The sequence below is a fragment of the Aquarana catesbeiana genome, linkage group LG13, assembly GCF_042186555.1.
Source record: "Aquarana catesbeiana isolate 2022-GZ linkage group LG13, ASM4218655v1, whole genome shotgun sequence".
In the NCBI taxonomy this organism is placed as follows: domain Eukaryota; kingdom Metazoa; phylum Chordata; class Amphibia; order Anura; family Ranidae; genus Aquarana; species Aquarana catesbeiana.
Genome location: NC_133336.1, coordinates 218789526 through 218803743, shown reverse-complemented (window position 1 = coordinate 218803743; position 14218 = coordinate 218789526). Strand labels below are relative to the sequence as shown.

The following is a 14218-nucleotide window of genomic DNA, read 5'->3' as shown; positions in this document are numbered from 1 at the left end:
TTACATCGATGGAGGAGGAGCATGGATTTATTAGATTACATCGATGGAGTAGGAGCATGGATTTATTAGATTACATCGAAGGAGCAGAAGCATGGATTTATTGGATTACATCGATGGAGGAGGAGCATGGATTTATTGGATTACATCCATGGAGGAGGAGCATGGATTTATTCGATTACATCGATGGAGGAGGAGCATGGATTTATTGGATTACATCGATGGAGGAGCATGGATTTATTAGATTACATCGATGGAGGAGGAGCATGGATTTATTGGATTACATCGATGGAGGAGGAGCATGGATTTATTGGATTACATCGATGGAGGAGGAGCATGGATTTATTAGATTACATCGATGGAGTAGGAGCATGGATTTATTAGATTACATCGATGGAGGAGGAGCATGGATTTATTAGATTACATCGATGGAGTAGGAGCATGGATTTATTAGATTACATCCATGGAGGTGGAGCATGGATTTATTGGATTACATCGATGGAGTAGGAGCATGGATTTATTAGATTACATCGATGGAGGAGGAGCATGGATTTTTTGGATTACATCGATGGAGGAGGAGCATGGATTTATTGGATTGCATCCATGGAGGTGGAGCATGGATTTATTGGATTACATCGATGGAGTAGGAGCATGGATTTATTAGATTAAATCGATGGAGGAGGAGCATGGATTTATTAGATTACATCGATGGAGGAGGAGCATGGATTTTTTGGATTACATCGATGGAGGAGGAGCATGGATTTATTAGATTACATCGATGGAGGAGGAGCATGGATTTATTAGATTACATCGATGGAGGAGGAGCATGGATTTATTGGATTACATCGATGGAGGAGGAGCATGGATTTATTGGATTACATCGATGGAGGAGGAGCATGGATTTATTGGATTACATCGCTGCAATCTCTTTTTTATTTTTTTATTTTTAATAAAGGACTTGTCCCAAGCCGTCTCCTGTGGTTTTTTAACATTTTGACACTTTCTTTTTGTGAAATGGTAGGGGTACAATGTACCCCCTACCAATTCACATAGGGGGGCGGGATCTGGGTGTCCCCTTTGTTAAAGGGGGCTTCCAGATTCCAATAAGCCCCCCGCTCACAGACCCCCACAACCACCGGGCAAGGGTTGTGGGGATGAGGCCCTTGTCCCCATCAACATGAGGACATCCTCCCCATGTTGAGGGCAAGTGGCCTGGTATGGTTCAGGAGGGGGGGGGCTCTCTCATCCCCCCCCTTTTCCTGCGGCCTGCCAGGTTGCGTGCTCGGATAAGGGTCTGGTGTGGATTTTTGGGGGAACCCCACGCCATTTTTTTTTTAATTTTGGCGCGGAGTTCCCCTTAATATCCATACCAGACCTGAAGGGGATTGGTAATGGAACTTTGGGGGACCCCCACGCATTTTTTTTTTTGACAATTCATTAATAGCCGGCACTAGCGCTAGTACTTTTAAATGACTTTTTTTCCTTTGAAATGTCATTTTGCTGTCAGACTGTTCTAAACACGGGAAACATGCGCCCCTTTACAGGCATACTATAGACACCCCCCAGGTACGAAATTTAAAGGAATATTACACTTTTATTGTTTCACTTTCAACATTATTAAAATCACTGCTCCCGAAAAAATGGCCGTTTTTAAAACTTTTTTTTGCATTGATCCATGTCCCCTGGTACAGGACCCGGGTCCCCAAACACTTTTTCGGGGCCATGTATTGTAAAATCTTGGATGAGAACCTTCTTCCCTCATCCAGAACACTGAAGATGGGTCATGGATGGGTCTTACAGCATGACAATGACCCAAAACATACCACCAAGGCCACAAAGGAGTGGCTTAAGAAGAAGCACATTAAGGTCATGGAGTGGCCTAGCCAGTCTCTAGACCTTAATCCCTTAGAAAATGTATGGAGGGAGCTGAAACTTCGAGTTGCCAAGAGACAGTTAAGAAACCTTAAGGATTTAGAGAAGATCTGTAAAGAATAGTGGACCAAAATCCCTCCTGAGATGTGTACAAACCTGATCACCACCTACAAGAAACGTCTGACCTCTGTGATCGCCAACAAGGGTTTCTCCACTAACTACTAAGTCATGTTTTTGAATTTTTTCTGGATTTTTGGTTGATATTCTGTCTCTATCATATAAAATACACCTATGATAAAAATTATAGAGAATGTACTGACCAGGCTATATTGTACAGAATATATCTGGGTCTAATGCATGGGTAGGAAAAGCTATAGCACAGTGCAATAGTCTACTGATATGGAATCCAGTCTTCTCCTCCACACCATGATTAGGTGTGATCATTAATCACAGATGGTGTAAATACTTCCAGTCGCTGGGTAGTCACGTATTTCTATATCTTGATTAATTGTGTTTATTTTGGCTCTGTTTGGAGGACGTTATCTGGACCCCACATCTACCAGGCCTTGAGGATGACCATTCCATTCACAGAGCAGAAGCTAGATACGGTAGATTAGAGGGAGGGGGGGCTGTGAAATCGCTGTGTATGTGGAAAAATGCACATCACCTTCCTAGGCCTCAGTCACCCACAGGGGTCAAACGTGCTTGTTTTATACCTAATCACTTCAAACATCTCCATTTTTAATTCCCTTTGTGAGCTGCTGGTAGGTAGATCTCGGTGGATCTCTCATTGGGTGTTTCTTCATTTAGTGCGCCCTTATCACAAGACTCTGCTAGCCATTCAATCGGGTTACATTGCCGTCAGTTATTCCCCCACTCCTTATGCCCCACACACACGATCAGAAATTCCGCCAGCAAAAGTCCGATATGAGCTTTGGGTCAGAAATTCCGACCGTGTGTACGCTCCATCAGACTTATGTTGCCGGAATTCCAGCCAGCAAAAGATTGAGAGCAGGTTCTCTATTTTTTGGTCGGAAAAAGTTCCTATCCGAAAATGCGTTCATCTGTATGCAATTCGGACGCGCAAAAAATCACGCATGCTCGGAAACAATTTGACGCATGCTCGGAAGCATTGAACTTCATTTTCTCGGCTCGTCGTAGTGTTGTACATCCGCTTTCTTGACGGTCGAAAGTTCAGAGAACTTCTATGTGACCCGTGTGTATATAAGGCAAGCTTGAGCGGAATTCCGTCGGAAAAACCATCCAAGTTTTTTCTGACGGAATTTTTGATCGTGTGTATGGGGCATTATGCAGCTTTTCAAACCAAATCTTTATTTGGAGTATTATTCTATGGTCTGAAGCCCTGATTCTGTCTATATCTGTGCTACCATCTACCAGGGTTTCAAAAATGTTACCTTCATGTGCAAACATGTAACAGAGCAGTTCCCTTCGGTGCAGCACAGTCTCTCTATAAAGAAAAGCCTTTCCGCTTGTCCCAAAATTGTGAAAGATGCGTGGGCTTTTCACAAATGGTACATGGACAGATGCAGGCAGGTCTCAAAATATTGCTGTCCATTGTTTGAGAAAGGTAACTTTTGCTCACACTTTGTAAATGATATTTAATTTCTCTCTTTAAACAACTTCAAACAATTACTGGTAACGAAGGTCTGAAGTCCACGTTCTTTCCAGGTCTGTCACCCCACATCCCACCTCACTATGAGACCCCATTTCAATACTTCTAACAGGGCTGCCAGGAAGGTCTACAGGTTGGACCAAGAAGAAAGCCTTGGCTCCCCATGCTTAGCTAACTGTGGCCATGACTTCAGCCTCTGATGTCCGCTGCTTCTGCCAGCCAATAGGATGCACATGGCGTCTTTAGGTAGCCTGGACTTCTGTGTCTGACATGGCAAAGCCTCCACCACCAGTATTCATTTCTCAGCATCTGAAGATGCTTGTCCTCCAATTCCTGGAATAGGCTGAATTCAAAGGCTTCAGAGAGTCCAACAGGTACTCTGTATATTTTACATTCCTGGCTGAAAACAGAACTTTGAACGAACTTAAAGTGGGATTCCACCCAAAAAAAAAAAACTACATGAGAAATCCTTAAAAAAAAAATACAAAAAAACATTTGGATATTTTTACTTACCTCTAAATGCCTGTTGCTTGGGGGTCCCTTGTAGTCTGCCTCTTCCAGTGCCTGGGCTGGTGACATCACTTCCCCCTCGGCACAGGAAGGGCTCAGCTCTGCTCCCTCCCTGCTGTCAATCATCTGGGACCCATTACAGGTCCCAGGTGACTGAGCAGCCAATTACGGTACGCAGCGCCGCTCGCGCATGCGCAGTGGGTGCCAGGCTGTGAAGCCACAGCCCAGCGCCCACAGTTGCAATGCCGGCGCCGCTGAACAGAGGGGGAGATAAGCGGGGCTTCGATCCCCCACATCGCTGGACCCTGGAACAGGTAAGTGTCCAATTAAAAGTCAGCAGCTGCAGTATTTGTAGCTGCTGACTTTTAATTTTTTTTTTTTTTGACTGGCCCTCCTCTTTAATGGCGATAATAATTTCTTTCAAGGTAAAGGTGATGGAGCTGAGGGGAATAAGACGATAACCATCAGACCTGTAGCCTGACTGAAGCCATGTTCACAATTCCCAGCACAAGCTCATTTACCCTTGTCTAAATCTTCCTATACAATGTCTACAATGTACTACTTACAGTCTGCTGACACCTAGTGGATGTGTATCAGATACTCGAAGGGAATGTACAAGGACACTGTGGATGTTGGCAGCATTGCAGCACTGGCAGATGCCAGAAGAGTTGTGTGAGGGAAGTCCTTGCATGTTGCCTGGAGTTCATGAACAGACTGATAGAGAACTGTTCATTGCAGTTTGATGGATGAATTTATATAAAAAAAGGATCTTCATGCCAATATAGATTGTAAGCTCTTGTGAGCAGGGCCTACCTAACCCCTTTGCATTGAATTGTACTGTCTCCCTTTATATTGGAGGGGCTGTGCAAACTGCTGGAGCTATATCCTGTATAATATAATATATGGCACAAATTCTGGCATACAGCTCTGTGTGATGGTAGCCTCTGATTGGTAGCCAGGACATATGTTAACACTTACCTGCAACCAGTAATGTGACTCCTGCAGAGCGGGTTCTAGCAGATTTGGCCCCACTGGAGAAAGCGGTAAGGCCCAGAATTATTCCGGCAAAACTGGACAGGATAGACAGCAACATGAATGCACGGGTGGCATCCCAGAACGCTGAATGCAAGCAAATGGAGGAGAAAATTAGGGTATAGAATGTAAGCATGGTGCATTCTTCTCTGCCATAAATCTGTAGTAATGACCCTACACCAGCAAAACCCAACCAGACTTTTCTCTGTAACCCTTATCCTGACCCTGTCTCAGAAATATTCACCCTAAAACAGAATATCCCATCCAAGATCTTCTCTATAACCCTTATCCTGATCCTACCTCTGAAATATTCACCCTACACCAGAATATCCCATCCAAGATCTCCTCTATAAACCTTATCCTGACCCTGTCTCAGAAATATTCACCCTACACCAACATATCCCATCCAAGATCTCCTCTATAACCCTTATCCTGACCCTGTCTCAGAAATATTCACTGTACACCAGCATATCCCATCCAAGATCTTCTCTATAACCCTTATCCTGACCCTGCCTCAGAAATATTCACCCTACACCAACATATCCCATCAAAGATCTTCTCTATAACCCTTATCCTGACCCTGCCTCAGAAATATTCACCCTACACCAACTTATCCCATCAAAGATCTTCTCTATAACCCTTATCCTGACCCTGCCTCAGAAATATTCACTCTACACCAGCATATCCCATCCAAGATCTTCTCTGTAACCCTTATCCTGACCCTGCCTCAGAAATATTCACTCTACACCAGCATATCCCATCCAAGATCTTCTCTATAACCCTTATCCTGACCCTGCCTCAGAAATATTCACCCTACACCAGCATATCCCAAACAAGATCTTCTCTATTACCCTTATCCTGACCCTGCCTCAGAAATATTCACCCTACACCAGCATATCCCATCCAAGCTCTTCTCTATCACCCTTATCCTGACCCTGCCTCAGAAATATTCACTCTACACCAACATTTCCCATCCAAGATCTTCTCTATAACCCTTATCCTGACCCTGCCTCAGAAATATTCACCCTACACCAGCATATCCCAAACAAGATCTTCTCTATTACCCTTATCCTGACCCTGCCTCAGAAATATTCACCCTACACCAGCATATCCCATCCAAGCTCTTCTCTATCACCCTTATCCTGACCCTGCCTCAGAAATATTCACTCTACACCAACATTTCCCATCCAAGATCTTCTCTATAACCCTTATCCTGACCCTGCCTCAGAAATATTCACCCTACACCAACATATCCCATCCAAGATCTTCTCTATAACCATTATCCTGACCCTGCCTCAGAAATATTCACGCCACACCAGCATATCCCATCCAAGATCTTCTCTATAACCCTTATCCTGACCCTGCCTCAGAAATATTCACCCTACACCAACATATCCCATCCAAGATCTTCTCTGTAACCCTTATCCTGACCCTGCCTCAGAAAAATTCACTCTACACCAGCATATCCCACCCAAGATCTTCTCTATAACCCTTATCCTGACCCTGCCTCAGAAATATTCACTCTACACCAGCATATCCCATCCAAGATCTTCTCTATAACCTTTATCCTGACCCTGCCTCAGAAATATTCACTCTACACCAGCATATCCCATCCAAGATCTTCTCTATAACCTTTATCCTGACCCTGCCTTAGAAATATTCACCCTACACCAGCATATCCCAACCAATATCTTCTCTATAACCCTTATCCTGACCCTGCCTTAGAAATATTCACTCTACACCAGGCACCAGCATATCCAATCCAAGATCTTCTCTATAACCCTTATCCTGACCCTGCCTCAGAAATATTCACTGTACACCAGCATATCCCAACCAAGATCTTCTCTATAACCTTTATCCTGACCCTGCCTTAGAAATATTCACTCTACCCAGCATATCCCATCCAAGATCTTCTCTATAACCCTTATCCTGACTCTGCCTCAGAAATATTCACTCTACACCAGCATATCCCATTCAAGATCTTCTATTTAACCTTTATCCTGACCCTGCCTCAGAAATATTCACCCTACACCAGCATATCCCATCCAAGACCTTCTCTATAACCCTTATCCTGACCCTGCCTCAGAAATATTCACCCTACACCAGCATATCCCATCCAAGATTTTCTCTATAACCCTTATCCTGACCCTGCCTCAAAAATATTCACCCTACACCAGCATATCCCATCCAAGATCTTCTCTATAACCCTTATCCTGATCCTGCCTTGGAAATATTCACCTTAAACCAGAATATCCCATCCAAGATCTTCTCTATAACCCTTATCCTGATCCTGTCTCAGAAATATTCACCTTACACCAACATATCCCATCCAAGATCTTCTCTGTAACCCTTATCCTGACCCTGCCTCAGACATATTCACTCTACACCAGCATATCCCATCCAAGATCTTCTCTATAACACTTATCCTGACCCTGCCTTAGAAATATTCACCCTACACCAACATATCCCAACCAAGATCTTCTCTATCACCCTTATCCTGACCCTGCCTCAGAAATATTCACCCTACACCAGCATATCCCATCCAAGCTCTTCTCTATAACCCTTATCCTGACCCTGCCTCAGAAATATTCACCCTACACCAGCATATCCCATCCAAGCTCTTCTCTATAACCCTTATCCTGACCCTGCCTCAGAAATATTCACCCTACACCAACATATCCCATCCAAGATCTTCTCTATAACTGTTATTCAGACCCTGCCTCAGAAATATTCACCCTACACCAGCATATCCCATCCAAGATCTTCTCTGTAACCCTTATCCTTACCCTGCCTCAGAAATATTCACCCTACACCAGCATATCCCATCCAAGATCTGCTCTATAACCCTTATCCTGACCCTGCCTCAGAAAATTTCACCCTACACCAGCATATCCCATCCAAGATCTTCTCTATAACCCTTATCCTGACCCTGCCTCAGAAATATTCACCCTACACCAACATATCCCATCCAAGATCTTCTATATAACCCTTATCCTGACCCTACCTCAGAAAAATTCACTCTACACCAGCATATCCCACCCAAGATCTTCTCTATAACCCTTATCCTGACCCTGCCTCAGAAATATTCACCCTACACCAGCATATCCCATCCAAGATCTTCTCTATAACCCTTATCCTGACCCTGCCTCAGAAATATTCACCCTACACCAGCATATCCCATCCAAGATCTTCTCTATAACCCTTATCCTGACCCTGCCTGAGAAATATTCACTCTACACCAGCATATCCCATCCAAGATCTTCTCTATAACCCTTATCCTGACCCTGCCTCAGAAATATTCACTCTACACCAGCATATCCCATCCAAGATCTTCTCTATAACCTTTATCCTGACCCTGCCTTAGAAATATTCACTCTACACCAGGCACCAGCATATCCCAACCAAGATCTTCTATATAACCATTATCTTGACCCTGCCTCAGAAATATTCACTTTTCACCAGGCACCAGCATATCCCATCCAAGATCTTCTCTATAACCCTTATCCTGACCCTGCCTCAGAAATATTCACTCTACACCAGCATATCCCAACCAAGATCTTCTCTATAACCCTTATCCTGACCCTGCCTCAGAAATATTCACCCTACACCAGCATATCCCATCCAAGATCTTCTCCATAACCCTTATCCTGACCCTGCCTCAGAAATATTCACTCTACACCAGCATATCCCATCCAAGATCTTCTCTATAACCTTTATCCTGACCCTGCCCCAGAAATATTCACTCTACACCAGCATATCCCATCCAAGATCTTCTCTATAAACCTTATCCTGACCCTGCCTCAGAAATATTCACTCTACACCAGCATATCCCAACCAAGATCTTCTCTATAACCCTTATCCTGACCCTGCCTTAGAAATATTCACTCTACACCAGGCACCAGCATATGCCATCCAAGATCTTCTCTATAACCCTTATCCTGACGCTGCCTCAGAAATATTCACCCTACACCAGCATATCCCATCCATGATCTTTTATATAACCCTTATCCTGACCCTGCCTCAGAAATATTCATCCTACACCAACATATCCCATCCAAGATCTTCTCTATAACCCTTATCCTGACCCTACCTCAGAAATATTCACCCTACACCAGCATATCCCATCCAAGATCTTCTCTATAACCCTTATCCTGACCCTGCCTCAGAAATATTCACCCTACACCAACATATCCCATCCAAGATTTTCTCTATAACCTTTATCCTGACCCTGCCTCAGAAATATTCACTCTACACCAGCATATCCCATCCAAGATCTTCTCTATAACCCTTATCCTGACCCTGCCTCAGAAACATTCACCCTACACCAGCATATCCCAACCAAGATCTTCTCTATAACCTTTATCCTGACCCTGCCTCAGAAATATTCACCCTACACCAACATATCCCAACCAGGCTCTTCTCTATAACCCTTATCCTGACCCTGCCTTAGAAACATTCACTCTACACCAGCATATCCCAACCAAGATCTTCTCTATAACCCTTATCCTGACCATGCCTTAGAAATATTCACTCTACACCAGGCACCAGCATATGCCATCCAAGATCTTCTCTATAACCCTTATCCTGACCCTGCCTTAGAAATATTCACTCTACACCAGGCACCAGCATATCCCATCCAAGATCTTCTCTATAACCCTTATCCTGACCCTGCCTCAGAAATATTCACCCTACACCAGCATATCCCATCCAAGATCTTCTATATAACCCTTATCCTGACCCTGCCTCAGAAATATTCAACCTACACCAGCATATCCCATCCAAGATCTTCTCTATAACCCTTATCCTGACCCTGCCTCAGAAATATTCACTCTACACCAGCATATCCCATCCAAGATCTTCTATATAACCATTATCCTGACCCTGCCTCAGAAATATTCACTCTACACCAGGCACCAGCATATCCCATCCAAGATCTTCTCTATAACCCTTATCCTGACCCTGCCTCAGAAATATTCACTCTACACCAGCATGTCCCATCCAAGATCTTCTATATAGCATTTATCCTGACCCTGCCTCAGAAATATTCACCCTACACCAGCATATCCCATCCAAGATCTTCTCTATAACCGTTATCCTGACCCTGCCTCAGAAATATTCACCCTACACCAGCATATCCCATCCAAGATCTTCTCTATAACCCTTATCCTGACCCTGCCTCAGAAATATTCACCCTACACCAACATATCCCAACCAAAATCTTCTCTATAACCTTTATCCTGACCCTGCCTCAGAAATATTCACTCTACACCAGCATATCCCATCCAAGATTTTCTCTATAACCTTTACCTGACCCTGCCTCAGAAATATTCACTCTACACCAGCATATACCATCCAAGATCTTCTCTATAACCCTTATCCTGACCCTGCCTCAGAAACATTCACTCTACACCAGCATATCCCAAACAAGATCTTCTCTATAACCCTTATCCTGACCCTGCCTTAGAAATATTCACTCTACACCAGGCACCAGCATATCCCATCCAAGATCTTCTCTATAACCCTTATCCTGACCCTGCCTCAGAAATATTCACTCTACACCAGCATATCCCATCCAAGATCTTCTATATAACCCTTATCCTGACCCTGCCTCAGAAATATTCACCCTACACCAGCATATCCCATCCAAGATCTTCTCTATAACCCTTATCCTGACCCTGCCTCAGAAATATTCACCCTACACCAACATATCCCATCCAAGATCTTCTCTATAACCCTTATCCTGACCCTGTCTCAGAAATATTCACCCTACATCAACATATCCCATCCAAGATCTTCTCTATAACCCTTATCCTGACCCTGCCTCAGAAATATTCACTCTACACCAGCATATCCCATCCAAGATCTTCTATATAGCCCTTATCCTGACCCTACCTCAGAAATATTCACCCTACACCAGCATATCCCATCCAAGATCTTCTCTATAACCCTTATCCAGACTCTGCCTCAGAAATATTCACCCTACACCAACATATCCCATCCAAGATCTTCTCTATAACCCTTATCCTGACCCTGTCTCAGAAATATTCACCCTACACAAAACATATCCCATCCAAGATCTTCTCTATAACCCTTATCCTGACCCTGTCTCAGAAATATTCACTCTACACCAGCATATCCCATCCAAGATCTTCTCTATAACCCTTATCCTGACCCTGCCTCAGAAACATTCACCCTACACCAGCATATCCCAACCAAGATCTTCTCTATAACCTTTATCCTGACCCTGCCTCAGAAATATTCACCCTACACCAACATATCCCAACCAGGCTCTTCTCTATAACCCTTATCCTGACCCTGCCTTAGAAACATTCACTCTACACCAGCATATCCCAACCAAGATCTTCTCTATAACCCTTATCCTGACCATGCCTTAGAAATATTCACTCTACACCAGGCACCAGCATATGCCATCCAAGATCTTCTCTATAACCCTTATCCTGACCCTGCCTTAGAAATATTCACTCTACACCAGGCACCAGCATATCCCATCCAAGATCTTCTCTATAACCCTTATCCTGACCCTGCCTCAGAAATATTCACCCTACACCAGCATATCCCATCCAAGATCTTCTATATAACCCTTATCCTGACCCTGCCTCAGAAATATTCAACCTACACCAGCATATCCCATCCAAGATCTTCTCTATAACCCTTATCCTGACCCTGCCTCAGAAATATTCATTCTACATCAGGCACCAGCATATCCCATCCAAGATCTTCTCCATAACCCTTATCCTGACCCTGCCTCAGAAATATTCACTCTACACCAGCATATCCCATCCAAGATCTTCTATATAACCATTATCCTGACCCTGCCTCAGAAATATTCACTCTACACCAGGCACCAGCATATCCCATCCAAGATCTTCTCTATAACCCTTATCCTGACCCTGCCTCAGAAATATTCACTCTACACCAGCATGTCCCATCCAAGATCTTCTATATAGCATTTATCCTGACCCTGCCTCAGAAATATTCACCCTACACCAGCATATCCCATCCAAGATCTTCTCTATAACCGTTATCCTGACCCTGCCTCAGAAATATTCACCCTACACCAGCATATCCCATCCAAGATCTTCTCTATAACCCTTATCCTGACCCTGCCTCAGAAATATTCACCCTACACCAACATATCCCAACCAAAATCTTCTCTATAACCTTTATCCTGACCCTGCCTCAGAAATATTCACTCTACACCAGCATATCCCATCCAAGATTTTCTCTATAACCTTTACCTGACCCTGCCTCAGAAATATTCACTCTACACCAGCATATCCAATCCAAGATCTTCTCTATAACCCTTATCCTGACCCTGCCTCAGAAACATTCACTCTACACCAGCATATCCCAAACAAGATCTTCTCTATAACCCTTATCCTGACCCTGCCTTAGAAATATTCACTCTACACCAGGCACCAGCATATCCCATCCAAGATCTTCTCTATAACCCTTATCCTGACCCTGCCTCAGAAATATTCACTCTACACCAGCATATCCCATCCAAGATCTTCTATATAACCCTTATCCTGACCCTGCCTCAGAAATATTCACCCTACACCAGCATATCCCATCCAAGATCTTCTCTGTAACCCTTATCCTTACCCTGCCTCAGAAATATTCACCCTACACCAGCATATCCCATCCAAGATCTTCTCTGTAACCCTTATCCTTACCCTGCCTCAGAAATATTCACCCTACACCAGCATATCCCATCCAAGATCTGCTCCATAACCCTTATCCTGACCTTGCCTCAGAAAATTTCACCCTACACCAGCATATCCCATCCAAGATCTTCTCTATAACCCTTATCCTGACCCTGCCTCAGAAATATTCACCCTACACCAACATATCCCATCCAAGATCTTCTGTATAACCCTTATCCTGACCCTACCTCAGAAAAATTCACTCTACACCAGCATATCCCACCCAAGATCTTCTCTATAACCCTTATCCTGACCCTGCCTCAGAAATATTCACCCTACACCAGCATATCCCATCCAAGATCTTCTCTATAACCCTTATCCTGACCCTGCCTCAGAAATATTCACCCTACACCAGCATATCCCATCCAAGATCTTCTCTATAACCCTTATCCTGACCCTGCCTGAGAAATATTCACTCTACACCAGCATATCCCATCCAAGATCTTCTCTATAACCCTTATCCTGACCCTGCCTCAGAAATATTCACTCTACACCAGCATATCCCATCCAAGATCTTCTCTATAACCTTTATCCTGACCCTGCCTTAGAAATATTCACTCTACACCAGGCACCAGCATATCCCATCCAAGATCTTCTCTATAACCCTTATCCTGACCCTGCCTCAGAAATATTCACTCTACACCAGCATATCCCATTCAAGATCTTCTCTATAACCTTTATCCTGACCCTGCCTCAGAAATATTCACCCTACACCAGAATATCCCATCCAAGATCTTCTCTATAACCTTTATCCTGACCCTGCCTCGGAAATATTCACTCTACACCAGCATATCCCATCCAAGATCTTCTCTATAACCCTTATCCTGACCCTGCCTCAGAAATATTCACCCTACACCAGCATATCCCATCCAAGATTTTCTCTATAACCCTTATCCTGACCCTGCCTCAGAAATATTCACCCTACACCAACATATCCCAACCAAGATCTTCTATATAACCATTATCTTGACCCTGCCTCAGAAATATTCACTTTTCACCAGGCACCAGCATATCCCATCCAAGATCTTCTCTATAACCCTTATCCTGACCCTCCCTCAGAAATATTCACTCTACACCAGCATATCCCAACCAAGATCTTCTCTATAACCCTTATCCTGACCCTGCCTCAGAAATATTCACCCTACACCAGCATATCCCATCCAAGATCTTCTCCATAACCCTTATCCTGACCCTGCCTCAGAAATATTCACTCTACACCAGCATATCCCATCCAAGATCTTCTCTATAACCTTTATCCTGACCCTGCCCCAGAAATATTCACTCTACACCAGCATATCCCATCCAAGATCTTCTCTATAAACCTTATCCTGACCCTGCCTCAGAAATATTCACTCTACACCAGCTTATCCCAACCAAGATCTTCTCTATAACCCTTGTCCTGACCCTGCCTTAGAAATATTCACTCTACACCAGGCACCAGCATATG

General features: G+C 43.8%; 1 protein-coding gene across 1 annotated transcript in view; it reads right to left on the bottom strand.

Moving 5' to 3' along the window:
- LOC141116494 (lens fiber membrane intrinsic protein-like) overlaps positions 1-14218 on the bottom strand; it is a 66628-nt gene that overhangs the window by 12125 nt on the left and 40285 nt on the right. The window contains exon 3 of the mRNA XM_073608859.1: positions 4991-5131. Coding sequence (XP_073464960.1) covers positions 4991-5131 — 141 coding nt within the window. The remainder of the gene's footprint in view (positions 1-4990; positions 5132-14218) is intronic.